This window comes from Atractosteus spatula (genome assembly GCF_055471065.1).
Source record: "Atractosteus spatula isolate fAtrSpa1 chromosome 17 unlocalized genomic scaffold, fAtrSpa1.hap1 SUPER_17_unloc_3, whole genome shotgun sequence".
Taxonomy (NCBI): domain Eukaryota; kingdom Metazoa; phylum Chordata; class Actinopteri; order Semionotiformes; family Lepisosteidae; genus Atractosteus; species Atractosteus spatula.
The window spans coordinates 585262-609391 of NW_028296635.1; the positions used below are offsets into that span (position 1 = coordinate 585262).

The 24130-nt window shown below is 40.7% G+C and overlaps 1 protein-coding gene and 2 non-coding genes across 3 annotated transcripts; all 3 read right to left on the reverse strand.

The window, feature by feature from the left end:
- Positions 1-262: 262 nt before the first annotated feature.
- trnai-aau (transfer RNA isoleucine (anticodon AAU)) lies at positions 263-336 on the reverse strand. Its single transcript has one exon. It is a non-coding gene; the product is annotated as a tRNA-Ile (tRNA).
- Positions 337-894: 558 nt separating this feature from the next.
- Positions 895-965, reverse strand: trnag-gcc (transfer RNA glycine (anticodon GCC)). The gene has a single exon. It is a non-coding gene; the product is annotated as a tRNA-Gly (tRNA).
- Positions 966-11786: 10821 nt separating this feature from the next.
- Positions 11787-15915, reverse strand: LOC148810877 (uncharacterized). The gene is made up of 11 exons (XM_088908832.1): positions 15890-15915; positions 15472-15756; positions 15251-15373; positions 15003-15171; positions 14582-14883; positions 14282-14489; positions 13489-13620; positions 13239-13378; positions 12939-13145; positions 12508-12725; positions 11787-12412 (listed from the first exon to the last, which is right to left on the reverse strand). The coding sequence occupies exons 1-11, from the start codon at positions 15913-15915 to the stop codon at positions 11787-11789; spliced, it is 2436 nt and encodes an 811-aa protein (XP_088764958.1).
- Positions 15916-24130: the final 8215 nt, after the last annotated feature.

A 24130-nucleotide genomic window follows, 5' to 3' on the forward strand; every position in this document is an offset into this window, starting at 1 on the left:
GTTTCACTTTATATGACAGAAGTACGTCAGACTGCGCCGGACTGGGGGATCACTTCCGGTTATTTTTACCATCTTAAACATTTGAAATCCTCCCCTAGGCAATTGTGACACTTCATCTTGGCTCCACCTAGGACACTCTTCAATCTTCCATCACTTCTCTCTTCTCCCGCAACACTCTCGTCTGTCGGCAGTATGTGGCGTCTTTGCAAAACCACCGATCTCACCACAGTAACGGGTTTTGGCAAGAGCGGAGGAGACTGCCTGGCCCGAACGGGGATCGAACCCGCGCCCTTGGCGTTATTAGCACCACGCTCTAACCAACTGAGCTAACAGGCCTCGTGCCCGCTGTCTTCGCTGTGCTGCAAAAAATGGAATTGAGAGAAATTTCTTTTGTCCTTCTTTGAATAGAAAGCCCTGCGATTCAGTGTACGGGCTTTCTCGTGCTGTTTAATGGTTCTTGTATCCCAAATCCTACACTGGCCTGAAGTGCCCCCCCATTTCACAGCATTTTTCAGCTGATTTCAAATGTACCTAAAGGAGAAGCATTATTGAAGACCATCAATTACCAAGAGCTTTTGTCAAAGGTTTTGGTGGTCACTTTTAATGACCACAGAGAGCTATGACCTCGGATTTACATCTCATCCAAAAGACGGCGCCTTTTTACCTCACAGCGTCTCCGTCACTATACTGGGGCATTGGGACCCGCACAGACCTCAGGGTGAGTGCCCCACCGCTGGCTCCATTAACACCGCTTCCAGCTGTAAGCTTTGCTTTTCCCTGTAGGTCACCCTCATCCGGGTACTGACCTGGCTCACAGCTTCTAAGCTTCAGAGGGTTTTCAGTTGCGAGTTGAAAGGGGATGCAAGTGATGGAGCCGCTCGCTGCAAAAGCCACTGCATTGGCCGGGAATCGAACCCGGGCCTCCCGCGTGGCAGGCGAGAATTCTACCACTGAACCACCAATGCACGCTGTAAGGGACTCCAAAAAAGACGCTTTTTTACCACTCTGTACTGGATGTTGGGTCCCAAGGGAACTTCTGGACGAGTGAGAATTTTCTGCTATCAAAATTTGGTTTCGGAGACTTTTGGCAGCCTACAGATGCAGCCATTCAAAATGCACGGGCGATACCGCATTATTTTGCGGTACGCTGTACGCAGTCTACCGCAAGCTACCGGTAAATACCGCGAGTTACCGTAAATTCTCCTATAATACGACAAGCAAAATAATAGTATCCGGAATTTCCGCAAGGTGGAGCTAATAAAGCTCAACCTCTCATGTTTGAGCTGTGGCCATCAAAGTCTTTAACGAAGATATTACTAATAGTATTAATAATGAATGACCTTGGACAAGCTGTAAGTGTAAGCTCAAAGTATTGCCCTGGTCAACATTCTTTTTTTCATCGACCGTCTTTGTAAAAGTAACACCACAGCATTTCGCAATCACGCATTTGTTTCCAATCATGCAAAGTACAGTAATTTTTGAGAATCGATTCACCATGCCTTTCACATGATCATAAAAGAGATTGATTTAGGAACATAAACATATTACCGTATGAAAACTGTACTGTATACAGTATGTATATGTATATTTAATGTCTTAACTGTGCCCGTTTAAGTATTGAATATTCATATCTAATTTTACCACTGAAGGGAAATCTTAGTAGCTGAGCATAAAAAGAATAGGAGCATACTGCAACGCGTGTGAAGGCCATAAACGATATTAATTTTGGAACATAAACATACAGTATATGGCTGGTCTTGGTACTTTAAAGAAAACATACACGAAACATGGTTTCATTATGGCCAGAATCGGTCTTGAGATATTTTTAACTTGATTTACAGTATTTGAGAGGTATGTCTTAACACCGATACTACAGTGCTTAAGTACTGCTCACGTATATGTTTCTAGGTTTATATTATGCATTTCATACGGTCAAATTACTTTTGAGCAACTAATAAGAAGCGCGAAACGGTATGCGTTTTAGTTTCGTTTTTGTGCTGGGACCCGTGGATTGATTAGAGATATCAAGTACATACAAGTCATTTTTTAAATGTTGTAGTTCGTCTTGAAAAAATGTTACGAGTACATCATCTATCAACAATTACACAGGTTCTGTTTCCATATTGCGGATTTTGGTTACGTAATATTATTTTCTAGATTTCACGTTGTGAATATATGATTTGGGCAAACAGAGCCGCAAAGAAGTACATTATGGGTTGTTGTTGTTTTTTTTTGCAGTTTTATCTAGAACAAGCGATGCTTAAACCTTTGTCTGATTCTTGTGAAACTATCCACACGACAGTTACAGTACCTAGGAGTTGACTTCAGTGATGTCACTGATGGGATGTTTCTAAAAATCCATCCTCTGTAAAACGTCTTCTCTAGTTGTCCTGCATATGTTTTCGCTAATGAAGCTGTGTGTTCTGAGCCTGGATCTCTACATTTCTGTATGAACCAGCTTAGAGGGCTAAAGACAGCTTGTGTTTAAATTGAGTGTAAGGCAATTTATGCTTCTAAAGTCATGGTCAGCATTTATTATTGTACTGTGCTGTAAACTTGTTCTGTGCCTAGTCACATTATTTTATAGCGTTTTTATAGTGTTATCAAATCCGGTGGCGCTGTGTGTTAGTTTCCTGACTCCCATGTCACATGGTCTGTGATTGAAACCTGTGAAACCGGTTTAATTCGTCACAGCCAGCACTCCGGCAGAGAGGGGGTTGTACTCGTAAAGTAGAAGCAGGCGAGATTTCCAGCGAAAGACACCTCCCCCCCACCCTCATACGATTCAAATTGTATTACAGCATTGTAATTACACATTGTAATTGTATTACACATTGTACACATGCTTAAAAGAGAAGAGAGAAAACGCAAGCCTTCTTCAGGTGTGAGGGTCTTCTGCTCAGAATGAAACGCTAAAATGTAATGTAGGCTCTGAATGGGTTCAATTATGATTTGGGCTTGTTTAAGGTCGCTGCCTTTCATCTAAAACCCTACTTGAATCCTTCTAAACTAAAAATCAGTGTTAGTGAGTTCGAAATAAAGAGGTATCCAGGTAACAGTGAAATGGGCGGACAGTCTGGGGAGATCGCCCGTTTTCCATGTAAATAGTTCCCTGGTTCCGCACCCCTTGGTGTTTCTCTCGCTCTCTCTCGGGTCACCTGATCATTAGCTCGAAAGATTTCAGTGCTTTGTGTATCTTCTAATGGTAGTGGGGCCAGGGTGTGTGGGAACAGGTTTGGTTGAAATTGCATTGGAGATCTATGTTCTTCACACCTGAAACATTTTCTCTGAAAGCATTTTCTTCGCAGTTTAACCGATCTTGTTACAGCATGTTACAGTTTACTATTATTAACCATATTAATTTTAAGTGCTTAATGCCATTTTTTGACCAGGCACGAATATTCTTAAGTCCATATCTTCGCAAGGGAATCAGTGCGAATTGCAAAACTAATTAAATTAAAACTACTAACTACTAACTAATACTAATTAAAACAAATCAGAAACATGTTGTTCTGTCTAATGACATTACAAGTGGAAAGATTACAGATTTTAATCGTCTTTAATTTTGTTACGTTATACATTTTAGAAACGTTTCATCCATACAAACACCACAAAACTATTTTCGATTGTATTTCTGAATAGTATGTTACACTTAGTTCACTGTTTTAAATACATCTAATTAAGAAAGTTAGGTGTTAGCATAAACTATTAGCAATCAATAATATTAAATTTAGCACTGTAATAAGCTGTTGCACTTTCCCCCGCATCTTGTAAAAATATATTTTCATTGTTCAAATATACATTAAGTCTGACTATCATATAATAAGTTAAATACAAAACTAAAGAAAAAATAGGGTTAAATATAATTCAAAATATTTTGCTAAAAATGTTAACTGTTTATGAATAATAAAATGTATTAACTAAGGAGTAGGATGGCACAGTTGTTAGTATGTTTTTTGTTTTGTTTCTTTTTCATAAATACAACAGTAGTACCTGATGTCTCAGTGGCTTTCAAAATTAAATTATGCATGCAAACCTGTGAACTAGAAAGATAACTAAGATATCCATCCATTTATAATGGTGGCGAAGTGGTTAGCATTGCTATCTTGCAGCACTGGGGTCCTAGGTTCAATTCCTGCCATCCTGTGTGTGTGGGGTTTACATGTTCTCTCTGGGTTACATGGTTTTTCTCCATATGTGTGATATGACTCCCTCTCGCACTCCAAAACATACTGGTAAGCTAATTGGTTTATGGGAAAACTGGCCCTGGTGTGTGTGTGTTTGTGTCTGTCTGTCCTGTGATGGACTGGCGCTACGTCCAGGGTGTATTCTGCCTTGTGTCCGTTGCTTACTGGGATAGGCTCCAAATCCTCTGTACTGGATAAAGAGATTAGAAATGGATGGAAGTAAAGGCACTGTGTGGATGGAACTATACACAGTGTTAGAAACCCACGATGAAATGGCAGCATCTCACTGAGAATAAAATATTTTATAGTGCTGGCTTAAGGAAACAGCCTTTCCACCTCTCTTGCACATCAGTATCCATACCTAGTTATTTAAACAAATTGCCTCTAATTATAAACATCTTAATATGCTGGCTCTGTGGATCCGCATCAGCTATGTTTGCCCATTCCTTCAATTCATGTGCATCCAACACACAGTTCAATGCCAGCAACTACACATAATCTAAAATACAATCCTTATTTCAGTATCTATGTAAACATATAGTCTGTTAACTTCATCTTCATCAAAAGTATGCCTAACCCCAATAGGAAGTGTTCTTGTTATAAGTGTATTCCTCAGCTTTCCCCAAATTATCTTCTTCTTGCCAACATCTCTAGTCTTTTATCCTGCAATAACTCAGCCAACACTTAAATCTCCAAAAGCTGCTTGTGTTAATTTCTTTAAATCACAAATATCATGTGTAAATACTGGCCATGTAATACTCTGCATTGTGGAATAATAGTTTATTTTAAAGTGAACTAGAGAAATCAAGAAAGGCTTTTTTTCTAGAATCAATAAATGCACATCCTGTACTAGGTATTGTCAGATCAAACATTTCTTTGTCTTTTGAGGTTAAATCCGCTGTCTTACCTGCAAAAAGGACCAAGAACATGATGGATACACCTGAGCGTCCTGTATATGGTTCTTTCTGATCTACTCGGAGATCTTGCCCTAGAGATTCTCTGTGCCCAGGCTTCCTGAATGCCCTTGTTCCCTTGGTCCCTACCTGAGACACACATGCCCTGCTCGAGATCTCTGATTTCTTGCAGGGCAGAGTCTTGTTCCTTGATCAGTATTTCTCTTTGTTCAGTTATTCGTTAGTCTTGTTGTGTAAACTTTCCAGTTTGATTTCCTGTTCATGCAAGCTTACCTGTATCTCTTTTCTGGCCTCGTCCATGACAGAGGGTCTTCTATTTTCTATTTTCACTAATGCTTCTTTGAGTAGTTTCTTTTTCTGTTCATTTTCCATTTTCTTTCCACTGATTATGCCCAATATTTCAAATTGCTCTTTTTTATATTCCTCCAGCTTACTCTTCTTCTGAGCGTCTGAGCTTTTGACAACCAGGCCAGTGTCAATTCAAATTTATCTAGAGCAGTTTAAAGCTAAACTGGATAAGACCCGTACCCTTCCTTTTTAAACGAGGAAATTGCCTTGGCTAGGATTTCTGCGTGGGTGTTTTCAATCTGTAATCTAAAGTCAGACTTCTTAGTACTGTCCCAGTAACCAGGATTGTCGCAATGAGAGATCCTAATTATAAACCACTGAACTTCAGATTATCTGGCAACCATTTCTATTTTTCAGGGAACAAAAGACTCTTTTTGGAATTTTACCTTTGAACACACTTTACTACAGTTCAATGACAACTATCTCTCCACAGTAGCATAAAAGGTAACCCTTACTTACTTATAGTGTAGCTTTAGAGAGCAGGGGCTGCTGGGTTGATTGTTTTTCTACATACAGAACAGCAGGGAAGCATCTTGGCTTTCCTGTAACCTCTACACTGAAATCCTGTGCCAACCATCTTGCTACTGTCTTAGAGAGATTTTCAATTTATCCCTGAAGCACAAGAAGAAGTTTGAAGGGTCACAGGAAGCAATGGCCCTCTTTTACGGATCTGTCATTGAGAGTGTTGTGCTGTTTCCCATCACTGTGTGAGATGGCAACACTTCTGCCCAGGACACGGAACAGGTAGAGAGGGCAGTGTATATCGCCTCTAAAACTCCCCTTCCCTTTGTGGATTCATTCTCCATCTCTAGACTGAAACACAAAGCTCTAAAGATGCTCGCCGGCTGCTTCCACCCTGCCCAGCCTTTGTTTACCTTTCTCCTCTCTGGTAGTGCTTAGGTCTGTTAAAATAAGGTGCACAGCTTCTGTAACAGCACCTGCCCAGAGGCTTTGAGATGTGTGAATACAGTTATATAATGTAGGTTAAATGAATACATTATTACTGGAGTATGTAAGGACAGTATATGATGTGGGAATGTTATTATTGGTTTTATGTTTGTACTGTCCTATATTGTACTGATGTCTTTTGCTTGCATGAGCTGACCAAACCAGACTCGATGCAAAATTCAGGAAGTTGTTATGGAAATAGAAGTGTTGAACTTGAGAAACTGCAACAACACAGACTTAGCATAAAATTACATGAGAAAATATTCAAACAAAAGCCAGTTTCAGTCTATTTTTGTTCCTGAGGAATAAAGCCAGCTTTTGGTTATTTGTTATCAACGAGGCTCTTTAAGGCCTTTACCTTCAATAAAGCCCAAATCCCAACAGAAATTTCTCATGTGCCTTGCTGGAGAGCAGGCCCAGTTTTCTCAGCAATGACCCATGACTGAGATTCATGGGTTCTTCCAGGTGTCCCGTATATCATCTGGCCTATGTGTACCATCTTTGGTATTAAAATACACACTCTCAATTTCAGTATTTTTTTGTTTGGTTTCTCTGTTGCTCTAAAGGCAGATAAAGGTGTCAAGTTAGAGGTTGGTTTCAGCAGTTTCACTTCCTGCACAGACTGATGGGTCTGATTCTCATGCTAAGTGGACAGTTAATCAAGTTCACAGAGAAACATTCAGAGTCAAGATGTTACAGCCTCCCTCTCGTTTGTCTATGAGGGTCTGGGTGTGTCCTGAGAGAGACCCCTGCTGTTCCCAGACTGGGCTGCAGAGAGGCAATTAACTCTCTCTAACAAATCTCATATTTTGCAGAGAAGATAAAAACAGTCATCCGCCTGCTCCAAAGCGTGTCGTTCTCCCTAAAAAAACCTCCTGGAGACACTTAATCATATTTCAGGTCTTCTCCCACAGCAATCTCTTTTGGCAAGGAACAGTAATGTCATGAAGTCCTGTTCATCGACCACAAAAGCCTGCCTCACTGGTCTAAGGTTGACTCTTTAATTTATTTGTCTTCCAAACGTGTCTTTATCTGGATGACAGGTGCAGAGATTCTTGTGATTCCTGTGCCAGCTATGTCTTTAGGACTGTGCTGTTTTCTTTGTTATGACTTCTCCATGGTAAGCACACACAACCTCTCCCTTTACAGGATCATTGTTGATTAGAAGACATCTCCAGATTCAAAGTGTTTGAAAAACCAATGAATAAAACCTTTCTCCCCAACTTAACGTAAATGGTTTCTACAATAAAACCATTGGTTGAACCGATAAAAAAAATCTTTTTCTCATTTTAGTTAACAATGACGAAATGCTAGCGAATAAAATCCACAGTGACCGTGATGAAGACTAAATTGCTTTGCATTTTTATTTGAGTGAATTAGGATGAGTCAAAATGACCTGTTTGACTAAAACGCAAACGGAAATTAATTTCATCACATTAAGTTGGCAGTTTGCGCATTTACTTTCTGTCTGGCCAACAGCAGGCTGGCTGTGTTGGGAATAATCCCAGAGCTGTGCAGTGCCTCAGGGCTACTGCTGTGTGAGAATCTCCAGTATCGGGGTATGCTGTTCTCTCTCCTCTTCTCCCTTGTTGAGTTGTAGTTCTTTCCATTCGGTCTGCTCCACACCCCACGTCATGAATCCCTATTGTGTGTTAACTGATTGCTACGCAGATAGACAATGAGATGTGTACACTGTTAATTAGATTAAAGATTCAAATCAGAGCACCTTGATTCGAGAAAATAAAAGGCAAGGAGACAAAAGAAATGCCTGTGGTTCTTCATGCTTTCAGCTGGAAGAAAAAGATTTGGAGCCTGAGATACTTCATATACGACGAGCAAACCAAGAAAAACTCTTGTAAAATATTACTGAAGATAAAGAAACAGAATGTGGCTAACATTATAAGTTGAAAAACGTCAACAAATCTGAAGGGGCATAAGAAGCACAGAATCCAGACACTTTTGCACCAAAACAGTTTACATTGTAGCAAGACAACAAATTAAACATTCAGAATTAAGCAAGAATGCAAATATTTTAGTTTTATTCATTTTCATTCATTCATTTATTCATTTCATTTTATGTCTGGGTTAGATTTTAATGTGTAAGATGTTAATTAAAATGTGAGAGCTGGTTGAACACACCATGAGTGCTACATTTCAGCTTCATAATGGCGCTCTGTCAGAAATGTGATTTTTGTTCATATGTTATTTATAAATTGTTAAAGGGAGTCTATGAAATTAATTTTGTGTACTGTACATTTCACGTTATGTAATAGTCATCAGAAAATACTTTTCTTTGTGTTTAGTCTATTTACTGTATATAGCTGGGTATTCAGCTAACCAAGAAAATATTATTGTGGCACCAACATCTTACAGCGTGTTCCTCCATTCCGTCTTATTTCTTCAGAAGAGTGTAGGTGGAGTGGAAGCGCTGAGACACACTGAAGCACAGTCTGTCACTGTTAGCATGATGTATATAAGATGATATTCTTATTTTTTCAGAAGAGTGTGTGTTAGCATGATGTATATAATGACTGAGATTCTCCATATATGTAATATGTCACCATGTACCTTCTTCCAAGTCTCATGTAGATCACAGCTCTTGCTCACACAGGTTTATTAAAATATTCACACCTGCTCACACCTGAAGAAGGCTTCACAGACGAAATAATGTGTTTTCTCTCTTCTCTTTTCAGCATGGAATAAACCTATTACTTGTTCCTTTATTAAAATACTCTCATTATTGTTTTAGTTTTGTTTTCACCGTGGCGCTAAAGACAGATAAATGTGTCTCGTGGAATCTAATTTCAGGTTGGAGGTTAGTTTCAGTAGTTTCCCTTCCTGCACAGACTGATGGGGCTGATTGACATGCTAAGTGGACAGTTAATCAAGTCCACAGAGAGACATTCAGAGTCAGGATGTTATAGCCTCCATCTCCTGTGTCTGTGAGGGTCTGGGTGTAACCTGAGACAGACACCTGCTGCTCTCAGACTGGGGGACAGAGAGGCAGTTAATTCTCTCTGTAAAATCTCCAATTTAACTAGAGATCATTAAAATATTCCTTTGCACTCTTACTTCTTCCTACATTTTTTTGGTAATTGGGTAATTGGACTGTTCCCAAAGATGGGTTGGTTGGTAGTACAAATTACTACTGGGAAGAACACAATTTATTATGTCTTAACATTAAGATTGTTCTTTTCTTTCTTGTAGGATTAAGAATAATTATGTTTTGTCGTTCAGAACGTCTCTGTTCTGTAAGTTTTGAGTGTAGTGAGTAAAACTCTTCCCGCTGTATTGACTGTACAACCATATGGGAACCACACAATGAAGGGCATCAGGACCAGGCAATAACAGCACTTCTAAATTAATTGTATTTAAGAGAAATATACAAATATAATCCTTTTCTAGTGATGTGTGCTAATAAGAAAGCCATTATTTTCCATGACCTGGTTAGTTGATCTGGTTAGTTAGATTGAATAAAAGGCTGGGCTTGGAGGAGGGGAGGAGACTGCGGGGGTGGAGCAGCCGAACGGATTTCTTTTGATAAGCCACATCTCTCTACTCACTAGAGACACCAATTCCATTTGAGACACAAGTCACTGGATGAGGGGTCCAAGGTCAACCCCTAGGCTGCCCAACCCCTTTGGGCATGTTAGCATTATACAATTAAAAAAAGGAATAAATGAATAAGGGTATTAATCCATCCATCATGTCTTGTACATGTCAGTACTTGTACTGTACTGTACTCAGATCTCTGTAGACCAGCAAAATCCCACTAAACGATAGCTACATACACGATGTCCCTCTTGGATCCATGGCAATGATGCAGCATTAAACTCCCAGCCCATATCATATCATGTCATATCATATCATATCATATCATCTTGTGGGCTCTGTTCTGGGTGAAATCAAACGGTGTCGTTTATGAAGCGCAATCAGTCTCAGTCCATCTCTTCCCAAGAGGCTGCTGAAACATTACAGTGCGCTTCTGTTGTGCCTGCATGTTCTCCGGGACCTCAGTCAGCTGCTTTGTGGCTTCTCGTGTGTCCTACTGGCAACATGGCTGGAGATGAGTGGCAGGCGGACTCTACAAAACAGCAGGAGCACATTAATATGATTTTGTTGAAGGCACAATGAAAGAACAACTTCAAGAACTCCATTTGTTGCACTTTTCTATTGCTTTGAAATTCTCAGAAACCTGTCATATTTTAAAAGCTGCAGTGGACTGAGGCTGCTTATCTGCTCTAATGCAGTAAATCCTTATGGAATGTGATAGACTTTGCTGGGAAGTGACACCTGTTAGAGTGAAAAATCTCCTTTGTGTAAGAGACAGGTCTCTATTAAACAGAAATCACAGCTCAGTCATAGATACGAACCGCTATAGCTAATAATTGCCTCTCAATTTCAAAATCAACTGGATTGGGTGCTCTGAATTAATATTTTTTTCAATTAAACTATTTACAACAGTTTATGGCTAAAATGAAAATAAAATGCAGTCATTGTCGATTCGGTCTACGGCATCTATTGAACTGCAATTAAAGTTTTAAAACATTCTTGTAAAGATAAACCACTTTTCATCAAATGTCTAACTACTTAATGAGGTTTTAAAATGTCTCTGTAGTCCAAAAATAATTGCTGTAGTCCTTAGCCTTTTCAGAAATCTTCACTAAAAGGTTTAAGGAATTGTTATCTAGACTCATCTTGTAGGCTCTGTTCTTGGTGTCATTCATGAAGTCTAGTGAGTCTCAGTCGATGTCTCTTCCCAAGCGGCTACCCATCTAATGCCGCTGGAAACTCCAGTGTCCGTTCTGGGAATCCTGGGCCATCATCCGTCTTCTGACAATGAATATGTCCTCTGTCTGTAAACAATAAATTCATAAATCAATAATTAGTGTAACACATCGTCTCAAAAAGATTTGAGTTTGTTCAATTTAAAGTGACCCAAAAGCAGATGTCTTACACTGAAAAAGATTCTTTGCATTGCTCCACTCATCATGAAATAATTGGAAAACTTTTAAGTGTTTTAAGTGGAGTGTTTCTTTTGAAACATTCAGATAAAGTCAACAGTTTTTCAAAAGTGGTGACAATTAGACCTCTTCATTCCAAAACTTTCAATAAGAACAAAAGCTGGACAGATGTCTCGTAGTGTTTTGTCTTGGGAATATTTGTGTGGGGTGGCTAATCAGCCTCTGCGCTCTTCTGAGCTTCATATATCTACTTGTCTGTCTCTTATCCCCTCCTGGTGCCCTAGCTGTTGGAGAATGAGACATGTCATCTTCAAAACAATGACATAAGCAATAATGAGATGGATTTCAAGTCACAAGAAGACACCATCTTTAATAGCTAAAAGAAGATATGTTCAACATACTTACAAAGTATTTTCGGGAACTGGTCAGTTATCCAGCCACTCTAGAGCCTGTCCTTCACCCTGAAATGATTTCCTCGAAACTCTGTAATCAAAGAGGAGCTCTTCTCCCTCAGCAATGTCCCTCTTCGCTATAAACAGAATTGTCATGACGGGCTGTCCGTTGATTATGAATGACTCTCTGACAGCCCTGATGTTATCTTTTTTCTTAGAGGAATTTATCCGCCTTCCGATCGTCTCCTTATCCGGGTGGCAAGCGCAGTGTTCTTCAAAAGCATCAATGCACATTTTTTGTGCAGGTCCGTCAAAAAAGAAAAGACATCTCATTTCTCCCTCTGCCATATGTGCCATTAGGGCTTCTGCAGCTGTCTTTGTGATGACCTCGCCATGGTAATCACACACCACCTCTGCCTTCTGGAAACGCCTGGAAGTCACAACCTTCTTCCCCTTCACTGGATCGTCAGTGATAGTCAGGCCTCTCCAGGTTTGACGCTTTACCATCTTTTTAATTTGCCTTTCATTTGGTTGTGCACCTGTGTTGGGCTTCCACTTCTCAAGCACTTCAGACGCTTTTGGTGTATTTGCAGTCCAGCTCATCTTTTGAAAATAGCGGGTCACCTGGCCTTCCGTTGGTAACCATCTAGCGTAATGGTCTGGAATGAAAACCAGAACAGAAACCCTCAGAATTGATTCCAAATTCACTTTCTTTGTCTGTTTCTCTGTGAAAATAATTGATACGTAAACTTACCAATAATGTTCTGCAGTCTCATCTTCCTCTGATCTGATCTCCACCTGTCGTAACAGTGTCGGTCATGACTTCCAGTCAGTCTCAGGCGCTCTTTCTTTCTGGGAAGCTGCCCATCTAACAACACTGGAAACTCCCGTGTCAGCTCCTGGAAGGCTGTGGCATCATCCATCTTCGGATTTCCAGATCCTGCAGCTGCCACAGCGGATTTTGGTGTTGATCTGATGTAAAAACGAATATTAGATCACAATAATCTCTGTAACACATTGGCTGAAAAGAACTGAAAGTGCTGTTTTCTCTTCCAGTTACACAGCAGATGTGCATCCTGCAGCACTGACTGGCGATTGCTCTCTTGATGTTTCAAAAGCATGAAGTAATTGCTCTTTTTGACACAAGAATATTTTGTCGTCTATTCAGAACATGGTGACACTTACTGAGCTCCCTCCTCTGCAACACCTTCAATGACTTCAATGGCTGAGCAGATGTTGTCATGTGTCAGTATCCTATAGTGTTTCTCTGCAGTACCATCTGAGTGGGCCAGATAATCCGCCACAATGCTCTTCTGTGCATCTGTGAGCCTCTTTGTGGCCGTCTCAAATGCACTCCTGGCAGCCTGGCTGGTGATGAGTGAGAGGTGGTATCTACAAAACAAACACATACACACAGTGTATGATTGTTTCCAAGCCACAGACAGTTCAATTAATACATTAAAACAACTTTGTGATTTGGTTTACTTCTCATGCAGTCTTCGCAGGTCATTGGAAGGACTATAAATTGGCTCCCCCACAGAAGAAATGAAAAAATGTTCAGTCTCTGTTCCACAGATGCTGTCAGTGGCAGTACAGCGTAGTTTAGTGAAGTAAAGGTGAAACATCTGAAAAAATAGACAAAATGCAGTTATTGTACTTTTCAACTATTGTTGAATGCCGAAGACAGATGTTGGCAATGAACTGGAGAGAGTATATCAACGTAACTTTGACTTACATGTTCCTCTTCTTCATTCAGGGCAAAGCATGCCAGCTGCTGTGAGGAGGTTGTGTGCTTTGTCACTGCTATTATCGCCAGTTTTCGTCCTCTTTGTGACACAAAATTCTTTCTCTGCATCCATTCCTGGACCTGAAATCACAAGCAATTCAATAAATAATATCTGATTCAAAACTGCCAATGATCATTTTACAGTAGCAACAGCAGCACCCAGCAATGAAGTGTATGGAGAGTGTTGAGTGTTTCAATCAGTCAGTCTGACCCACTTGGCTGGGTGCTAAGCTTCTGTAGGGCGAGGCGGCTGGGATCCCAATGAGGACTCACAAGTAGGGGATGGTGTGGAAGAGAGGTGCCGAGAGGTGGAAGAGAGATAAATGGGAAAGAGAGAAGGGGCTTACATATAACACGAGGCGGTGTCATCAAGAATGATTACGATTTAGTGCCGCTGAGGCTGTTTGAACTTGATGTTTGCCATTCACTAACTCTTGTTCCATATGAAGTTACTGAAGAGAAGCTGGGGTGGAAATCAAATTCCACTCTCACACTTCCGCTGTCCAATCTCTCTGACTGAACACAGAGCTGAGAGCATCTTCTCCCTCACCCTTCCCTCCAGTCCAGGATCACTGGCACAGCAGGTCTCCCTGTAAAGGCCCTAAGTAACGGGAGCGCCACCTAAATGACAGCGATGAGCCCTGACCAGCACTGTTATTCTGTCTCTTTATGAACGTCAGATCATTGTTTCATTGTTAGAATTTGGCCAAACAACTGAAATATGCATGACTGTCATGCTTACTGTCATATTCTTTACCACCCATGGGTGCTGCAGATGCTTCAGCTGGAGAATGGCCTGCAGGTAATACAGCACAAGAAGCTGCTCAGGCATGGTGATGTCTTCAGAAGTGTGCGTCTTCTCCAGTATCCGCTCCACATCTCTCTTTGCAGCCCTCAGCACCTTCCAGCAGTCACTGGCGCTCGGCCCAGGACTCTGCAGCTGTCTGTATCTGTGGCAGAAGGAGTAGTACCATCAACGTCAATTCCCGTCATGTACTGGAACCGGAAACCAACTGGAATCAGAGTTCCAAATGGAAAATACCTCTTTCTGATGACTTCCTGTGAGACATCCTTGCTGTTTTTCTGCTGAATGTCCTTCAGGATGCTCTGGAAGATGATGATGACGTTAGCCAGGCTGGGATCCTCCTGTCTTAGGTTGGTGGCATTCAGGATGTAGCGCAGGATCCGGTTGATGTTTTTGATGTAATTAGCAATGGTTTGGTGAGACAGTCCAGTCATCCTCAGTTGGTAAAAAAATTTGCGCGTTTTGGGAATGTCCTTCACAAACATCAAGGATGCTTTAGACGGATCCATAAAAAACAGGAATCTGGAAACGTTGTCTATCTAAAAAAAATGTTTTTAGGGTTTATTTTTAGGACAGGCACAATCTCAGATGGGTAAATTCTGTGCGGATGAGTTAAAATATGTACTTTGTGAGCCTCTGCCCAGTTTTTAATACCTACCTCCTGAGAGCAGTTTACCACACCCAGGTCCTGGATAAGGTACTGTTTAAACCCAGCCAGGAGAGGAGCATCCAGAGTGTGTTTTCTGTATAGTCCAGCCCGGGCCACTCTCTTCCGGAGAGCCTGCTGATAACTCTTAACTACTGGGGTCCTGTAGGGATATAGGACACTAATCATAGAATGATTTCATACGTAAGAGAGCCAGTGGAATTATTAATCAATCTGGAAACATGAAAGGAAAGTCTTACTGCTGCTCCAGTTCTTCAGAGCTCCCATGTTCCCCTTCATCTTCCTCGTCCTCCTCAGTCTTTGGAGGAGCCTGCGGCAGCTCTTTCTGCTGGACAGCAGGCGCTTCCTCAGGGCATCTGGAACTGTAAAAGTACCATTACATAAAATACTAACCGAGATAACCGGTTTCAAAAAAGCCTTTGAAAATACAATGAAGAAATGTCAAAATTTAATCTCTCACCTTGCTGGTTTGTCTTCAGGTCTCCCCCGTACGAAACAGCCCATGGACTCCACCAGTCTCACAGCTAGGTTCCTATTTGCCTTGTCAAACAATAGCTCTATGCTCTCGTAATCCACAACACGCCCTTTCCTCAGGTGACTCATCAAGTCCTTCCTGGCCTGGCGAGAGGCCATCCTGATCTCCTCTGGTGTGGCTTGCTTCATACACGCCCTCTTCAAGTGAGCAGGAAGCTGGTCAAATGTCCTCAGGCACATCTTGCACACCAGGGGAATCCTGCTGGGTTTCCTAAGACAACATAGAAAAATGTTTGTCTATAGAAACAAGAGAAGGCCTACATTTTCCTAATTAAGCTTTCTCCCTAATTGCATTTTATCAGATAGGTACGTGATTCTGAAATAAAACAACAATGAACTCTTACTTGGTGGATGTTCCAACTGAAGCCATTTGAGATCTGTCCCCAGACGTCTTCAGATGTAAAGGACTGAGGGAATTTTCCTTTTCAAAAGATATATGAAGAATGAAGTCAACATTATTAATATCAGGGGAAGTCAAAATGAATTAGCTAAAACAATTCCCTTAGGTTCTCATCTAATTGCCAGCAACCATACCACCCTGCAACTCACAACTAGCAACCCACTGAAGCTAAGCAGGTATGAGCCTTGTCAGTACCTGGATGGGAGACCTCCTGGGAAAAAGGAAGGTAAGTAAAGTAAGGCTGCTGGAAGAGGTGTTAGTGGGACCAGCAGGGAGCGCTCACCCTGCAGTCTGTGTGGGCCTTAATGCCCCAGTATAGTGACAGAGAAACTGTACCGTAGAAAGGTGCTGTCTTTCGGATGAGACTTAAAACCGACCTGTTGGGTCCTGACCCCCTGTGGTGTTACCCAAGCATCCTGGCTAAATTTCTCATTGGCCTTTACCAATCATGGCCTTGTAATAATCCCTATTTATGAATTGGCTTCATCACACTGTTCTTCTCCCCACTGAGAGCTGGTGTGGTGAGTATTCTGGCACACTATGGCTGCCATCGCATCAGAAAGAAATGAGTTTTACATTTGTTCTGTAAGTACTTTTTCAGAGATGTTCTGAACAATAACACATTAAAAGATAACTGTATAATATTCATATTTAAATGAACTCTTAGTGCCATTTTAAATATTCCAATAAACAGAGAATGTGGGAAACAGTCTCTTAACAATCAGAGTTAGGAAGTCTTAAAGTTTTAATCTTATATCACGTCAAAACTAAAATCAGTAAGATCATTGGGACATATTTAGCTCCGCTTCCACTTTCCTTTTTCAATATACTGACACTGTTATATTTTCCATAAGCTTCTGTGAAGATGTATGCATACCCACAGTCCAATTACCCAATTACCAAAAAAATTTAGGAAGAAGTAAGAGTGCAAAGGAATATTTAAATGACCTCTAGTTAAATTGGAGATTTTACAGAGAGAATTAACTGCCTATCTGTCCCCCAGTCTGAGAACAGCAGGTGTCTGTCTCAGGTTACACCCAGACCCTCACAGACACAGGAGATGGAGGCTGACTCCTGACATCCTGACTCTGAATGTCTCTCTGTGGACTTGATTAACTGTCCACTTTCCTTATTCAATATACTGACACTGTTATATCTTCCATGAGCTTCAGTGAAGATGTATGCATACCCACAAAACAGTTAAGATATATGGCAATAAGAATCCATGGTTCTCAAAAGAATTGCAAGACCTGTGCCATAAACAGGACAGGTCTTTTATCATGGCTGACTGAGCTGAATATATCTCTGACAAGTGTGAACTGTGCTCAGCAGTGAAGAAAGCAAAGAGAAGCCACATTACAAAGCTGGAAGAGCAATTGGATGAAAACAAGCAGAAATCAGACTGGAGAAAAAGAAAAAAATGACCAACTATGAAACAAAAAACTGGTCAAAGGCTCCAGCCTCCCAGGTAAATGTAATCAGTTTGATGCGCTCTTTGAGAAACTTGATTGAAGGGCTCTAGACAATATGTCACTGTGCAGACCACCTGGCTCCTGTGTTCACCGGATTTGATGATACTTCACAGTTTCAGAGTATCCACTCTAATTCCTGGTCCCGAATCTTCAAAAAAATCATGCCCTAATGGCTACAGGCCAGACCAACTGCTCTGAGCTCGAAGGCTATGAATGGCTTTGAGCATCTGGTGCTTAAGCACCTCCAGCTGTGCCCATCTCCCCTGTTGGATCCTTACCAGTCTGCCTCTCGGGCCATCAGGTCTGCTGAGGATGCTCTTAACCTGGCTCTCCACTTGACACCCCAGCACTTGGAAGAACCATATTTCTGCTCCTTGCTTTGTTTGGATTTTAGATTGGCCTTCGTCACCATTAACCCACATAAATTACTTGTTAAGATGGTAGTAGTGTCGTTGGCCTGTATAAGCATATATGATGTTTAAATACGATTTCTTACCTTTTGTCGGCAATATTGATTGCAGAAGCTGAACTCAGATGTTAATGATAGAAAATCCAGATCTTCGGGTTTTTTCTACCGCTAAAATAGAGGAGAAATCGAAAATGCAGCCAACAGTAGAAATGCCAAAGAGCTCATCCAGTGACTTGTGTCTCAAATGGAATTGGTGTCTCTAGTGAGTAGAGAGATGTGGCTTATCAAAAGAAATCCGTTCGGCTGCTCCACCCCCGCAGTCTCCTCCCCTCCTCCAAGCCCAGCCTTTTATTCAATCTAACTAACCAGATCAACTAACCAGGTCATGGAAAATAATGGCTTTCATATTAGCACACATCACTAGAAAAGGATTATATTTGTATATTTCTCTTAAATACAATTAATTTAGAAGTGCTGTTATTGCCTGGTCCTGATGCCCTTCATTGTGTGGTTCCCATATGGTTGTACAGTCAATACAGCGGGAAGAGTTTTACTCACTACACTCAAAACTTACAGAACAGAGACGTTCTGAACGACAAAACATAATTATTCTTAATCCTACAAGAAAGAAAAGAACAATCTTAATGTTAAGACATAATAAATTGTGTTCTTCCCAGTAGTAATTTGTACTACCAACCAACCCATCTTTGGGAACAGTCCAATTACCCAATTACCAAAAAAATGTAGGAAGAAGTAAGAGTGCAAAGGAATATTTTAATGATCTCTAGTTAAATTGGAGATTTTACAGAGAGAATTAACTGCCTCTCTGTCCCCCAGTCTGAGAGCAGCAGGTGTCTGTCTTAGGTTACACCCAGACCCTCACAGACACAGGAGATGGAGGCTATAACATCCTGACTCTGAATGTCTCTCTGTGGACTTGATTAACTGTCCACTTAGCATGTCAATCAGCCCCATCAGTCTGTGCAGGAAGGGAAACTACTGAAACTAACCTCCAACCTGAAATTAGATTCCACGAGACACATTTATCTGTCTTTAGCGCCACGGTGAAAACAAAACTAAAACAATAATGAGAGTATTTTAATAAAGGAACAAGTAATAGGTTTATTCCATGCTGAAAAGAGAAGAGAGAAAACACATTATTTCGTCTGTGAAGCCTTCTTCAGGTGTGAGCAGGTGTGAATATTTTAATAAACCTGTGTGAGCAAGAGCTGTGATCTACATGAGACTTGGAAGAAGGTACATGGTGACATATTACATATATGGAGAATCTCAGTCATTATATACATCATGCTAACACACACTCTTCTGAAAAAATAAGAATATCATCTTATATACATCATGCTAACAGTGACAGACTGTGCTTCAGTGTGTCTCAGCGCTTCCACTCCACCTACACTCTTCTGAAGAAATAAGACGGAATGGAGGAACACGCTGTAAGATGTTGGTGCCACAATAATATTTTCTTGGTTAGCTGAATACCCAGCTATATACAGTAAATAGACTAAACACAAAGAAAAGTCTTTTCTGATGACTATTACATAACGTGAAATGTACAGTACACAAAATTAATTTCATAGACTCCCTTCAACAATTTATAAATAACATATGAACAAAAATCACATTTCTGACAGAGCGCCATTATGAAGCTGAAATGTAGCACTCATGGTGTGTTCAACCAGCTCTCACATTTTAATTAACATCTTACACATTAAAATCTAACCCAGACATAAAATGAAATGAATAAATGAATGAATGAAAATGAATAAAACTAAAATATTTTCATTCTTGCTTAATTCTGAATGTTTAATTTGTTGTCTTGCTACAATGTAAACTGTTTTGGTGCAAAAGTGTCTGGATTCTGTGCTTCTTATGCCCCTTCAGATTTGTTGACGTTTTTCAACTTATAATGTTAGCCACATTCTGTTTCTTTATCTTCAGTAATATTTTACAAGAGTTTTTCTTGGTTTGCTCGTCGTATATGAAGTATCTCAGGCTCCAAATCTTTTTCTTCCAGCTGAAAGCATGAAGAACCACAGGCATTTCTTTTGTCTCCTTGCCTTTTATTTTCTCGAATCAAGGTGCTCTGATTTGAATCTTTAATCTAATTAACAGTGTACACATCTCATTGTCTATCTGCGTAGCAATCAGTTAACACACAATAGGGATTCATGACGTGGGGTGTAGAGCAGACCGAATGGAAAGAACTACAACTCAACAAGGGAGAAGAGGAGAGAGAACAGCATACCCCGATACTGGAGATTCTCACACAGCAGTAGCCCTGAGGCACTGCACAGCTCTGGGATTATTCCCAACACAGCCAGCCTGCTGTTGGCCAGACAGAAAGTAAATGCGCAAACTGCCAACTTAATGTGATGAAATTAATTTCCGTTTGCGTTTTAGTCAAACAGGTCATTTTGACTCATCCTAATTCACTCAAATAAAAATGCAAAGCAATTTAGTCTTCATCACGGTCACTGTGGATTTTATTCGCTAGCATTTCGTCATTGTTAACTAAAATGAGAAAAAGATTTTTTTTATCGGTTCAACCAATGGTTTTATTGTAGAAACCATTTACGTTAAGTTGGGGAGAAAGGTTTTATTCATTGGTTTTTCAAACACTTTGAATCTGGAGATGTCTTCTAATCAACAATGATCCTGTAAAGGGAGAGGTTGTGTGTGCTTACCATGGAGAAGTCATAACAAAGAAAACAGCACAGTCCTAAAGACATAGCTGGCACAGGAATCACAAGAATCTCTGCACCTGTCATCCAGATAAAGACACGTTTGGAAGACAAATAAATTAAAGAGTCAACCTTAGACCAGTGAGGCAGGCTTTTGTGGTCGATGAACAGGACTTCATGACATTACTGTTCCTTGCCAAAAGAGATTGCTGTGGGAGAAGACCTGAAATATGATTAAGTGTCTCCAGGAGGTTTTTTTAGGGAGAACGACACGCTTTGGAGCAGGCGGATGACTGTTTTTATCTTCTCTGCAAAATATGAGATTTGTTAGAGAGAGTTAATTGCCTCTCTGCAGCCCAGTCTGGGAACAGCAGGGGTCTCTCTCAGGACACACCCAGACCCTCATAGACAAACGAGAGGGAGGCTGTAACATCTTGACTCTGAATGTTTCTCTGTGAACTTGATTAACTGTCCACTTAGCATGAGAATCAGACCCATCAGTCTGTGCAGGAAGTGAAACTGCTGAAACCAACCTCTAACTTGACACCTTTATCTGCCTTTAGAGCAACAGAGAAACCAAACAAAAAAATACTGAAATTGAGAGTGTGTATTTTAATACCAAAGATGGTACACATAGGCCAGATGATATACGGGACACCTGGAAGAACCCATGAATCTCAGTCATGGGTCATTGCTGAGAAAACTGGGCCTGCTCTCCAGCAAGGCACATGAGAAATTTCTGTTGGGATTTGGGCTTTATTGAAGGTAAAGGCCTTAAAGAGCCTCGTTGATAACAAATAACCAACAGCTGGCTTTATTCCTCAGGAACAAAAATAGACTGAAACTGGCTTTTGTTTGAATATTTTCTCATGTAATTTTATGCTAAGTCTGTGTTGCTGCAGTTTCTCAAGTTCAACACTTCTATTTCCATAACAACTTCCTGAATTTTGCATCGAGTCTGGTTTGGTCTGCTCATGCAAGCAAAAGACATCAGTACATTATAGGACAGTACAAACATAAAACCAATAATAACATTCCCACATCATATACTGTCCTTACATACTCCAGTAATAATGTATTCATTTAACCTACATTATATAACTGTATTCACACATCTCAAAGCCTCTGGGCAGGTGCTGTTACAGAAGTTGTGCACGTTATTTTAACAGACCTAAGCACTACCAGAGAGGAGAAAGGTAAACAAAGGTGGAAGAAGCAGGCGAGCATCTTTAGAGCTTTGTGTTTCAGTCTAGAGTTGGAGAATGAATCCACAAAGGGAAGGGGAGTTTTAGAGGCGATATACACTGCCCTCTCTACCTGTTCCGTGTCCTGGGCAGAAGTGTTGCCATCTCACACAGTGATGGGAAACTGCACAACACTCTCAATGACAGATCCGTAAAAGAGGGCCATTGCTTCCTGTGACCCTTCAAACTTCTTCTTGTGCTTCAGGGATAAATTGAAAATCTCTCTAAGACAGTCGCAAGATGGTTGGCACAGGATTTCAGTGTAGAGGTTACAGGAAAGCCAAGATGCTTCCCTGCTGTTCTGTATGTAGAAAAACAATCAACCCAGCAGCCCCTGCTCTCTAAAGCTACACTATAAGTAAGTAAGGGTTACCTTTTATGCTACTGTGGAGAGATAGTTGTCATTGAACTGTAGTAAAGTGTGTTCAAAGGTAAAATTCCAAAAAGAGTCTTTTGTTCCCTGAAAAATAGAAATGGTTGCCAGATAATCTGAAGTTCAGTGGTTTATAATTAGGATCTCTCATTGCGACAATCCTGGTTACTGGGACAGTACTAAGAAGTCTGACTTTAGATTACAGATTGAAAACACCCACGCAGAAATCCTAGCCAAGGCAATTTCCTCGTTTAAAAAGGAAGGGTACGGGTCTTATCCAGTTTAGCTTTAAACTGCTCTAGATAAATTTGAATTGACACTGGCCTGGTTGTCAAAAGCTCAGACGCTCAGAAGAAGAGTAAGCTGGAGGAATATAAAAAAAAAGCAATTTGAAATATTGGGCATAATCAGTGGAAAGAAAATGGAAAATGAACAGAAAAAGAAACTACTCAAAGAAGCATTAGTGAAAATAGAAAATAGAAGACCCTCTGTCATGGACGAGGCCAGAAAAGAGATACAGGTAAGCTTGCATGAACAGGAAATCAAACTGGAAAGTTTACACAACACGACTAACGAATAACTGAACAAAGAGACATGCTAATTGAGGAAGAAATCAGAAATCTCGAGCAGGGCATTTGTGTCTCAGGTAGGGACCAAGGGTACAAGGGCACTCAGGAAGCCTGGGCTCAGATAATCTCTACAGCAGGATCTCCGAGTGGATGAGAAAGAGCCCTATACAGGACGCTCAGTTGTATCCACCTTGATCCTTTTTGCAGGTAAGACAGCAGATTTAACCTCCACTAATTTAGATGGCTAGCAAAAGACAAAGAAATGTTTGCTATGACAGTACCTAGTTATAATGTCAAGACCTATATTGAGGAGCTGAAGGATATGTTCCAGTTCATGCCTGAAGCTATGGAACCAAATAAAGTTATTTTAGTGAGAAAAACTACCAGCAGGGTGTACATGAGTAGATGGCAAGACAGGGACCATAGATCTGTAACAGCTTTGATGTCAAGCTATGATATAGGAATATTTTATCCATATTGATCAGGTATTGGCTGTTGCCGCTTTCCACCGGGTTAAGCACGGAGGTCTGAGTCTCCTCTTGAGTTCTACTAGAGGATCACATGCATCTATTTTACTGGGTAGAATTGTGTCAGTGATGATGAGAGTGCACGCGTATTATGCCTACCCCAGCATACGATTGCAATCGTGCTGTTAAGGGATTCCTTAAGCAGAAAGTGTAATGAGCGGGCTTGAGCAATGAGAGCAAATGGTCATGCATACAGTAAAACCATGTGCTCCAGATGACCGCTCTGTGCAGGGTCAAGTAGGTCCTGCTACCACACCATCCCCCGAGGGGTTCACAGAGCAGATCTACGAACAACTAGAAAAGACAGACACACTGGAAACAGAGGAGCACACTTTCAGATATTCTATCTGGCCAAGATGCGAATCCAGTGGGAGACAGGAACACAGCTTTGCAATAATGCTGAAGAGACAGCAGAGGATCTGAAGAAAGAGGATACAACATTGATGCAGTTCGGAGGGGATAAAAATGAACAGATGCAGGCAATGCTCCAAGAATTTCACCCACAGCGAATATAAACCAAGAAACATCAGCCCTGCACTCCTTAAATTAAGTGTTCCCTATTTTTCAATTTTGACAAAATGGATGACTTGTTTTCATGATTATCTACAAAACGATGCATAGTACAATCTTAAAACCAAATGCTTGTATAGTAGCTTGTAGCAGAGACTCAGAGCTTTCATTTAATGTCTATTATCCCAGGTTTTAAACTCAGCATCACGTCTGCATCCATAAAAATGTGTCTCCAATATTTTAAAATATTGACAAAATGGATGACATATTTTCAGTAATATCTCCGAAACGGTGCAAACAAGCTTAAAACCAAATGCACATGAAAGACGAGACTAAGAGCTTTCATTTAATGGCCATTTACCACACAGTCCAGCTCAGC

Coding starts and splice junctions, on each gene's coding strand:
- LOC148810877 (XM_088908832.1), bottom strand. CDS start 15,915: ATGGCTTCAGTTGGAACATCCACCAA. Junction 15,374..15,471: donor CCTGAAGACAAACCAGCAAG/GTGAGAGATTAA, acceptor GTACTTTTACAG/TTCCAGATGCCCTGAGGAAG. Junction 13,621..14,281: donor GGGTGGTAAAGAATATGACA/GTAAGCATGACA, acceptor TTGTGATTTCAG/GTCCAGGAATGGATGCAGAG.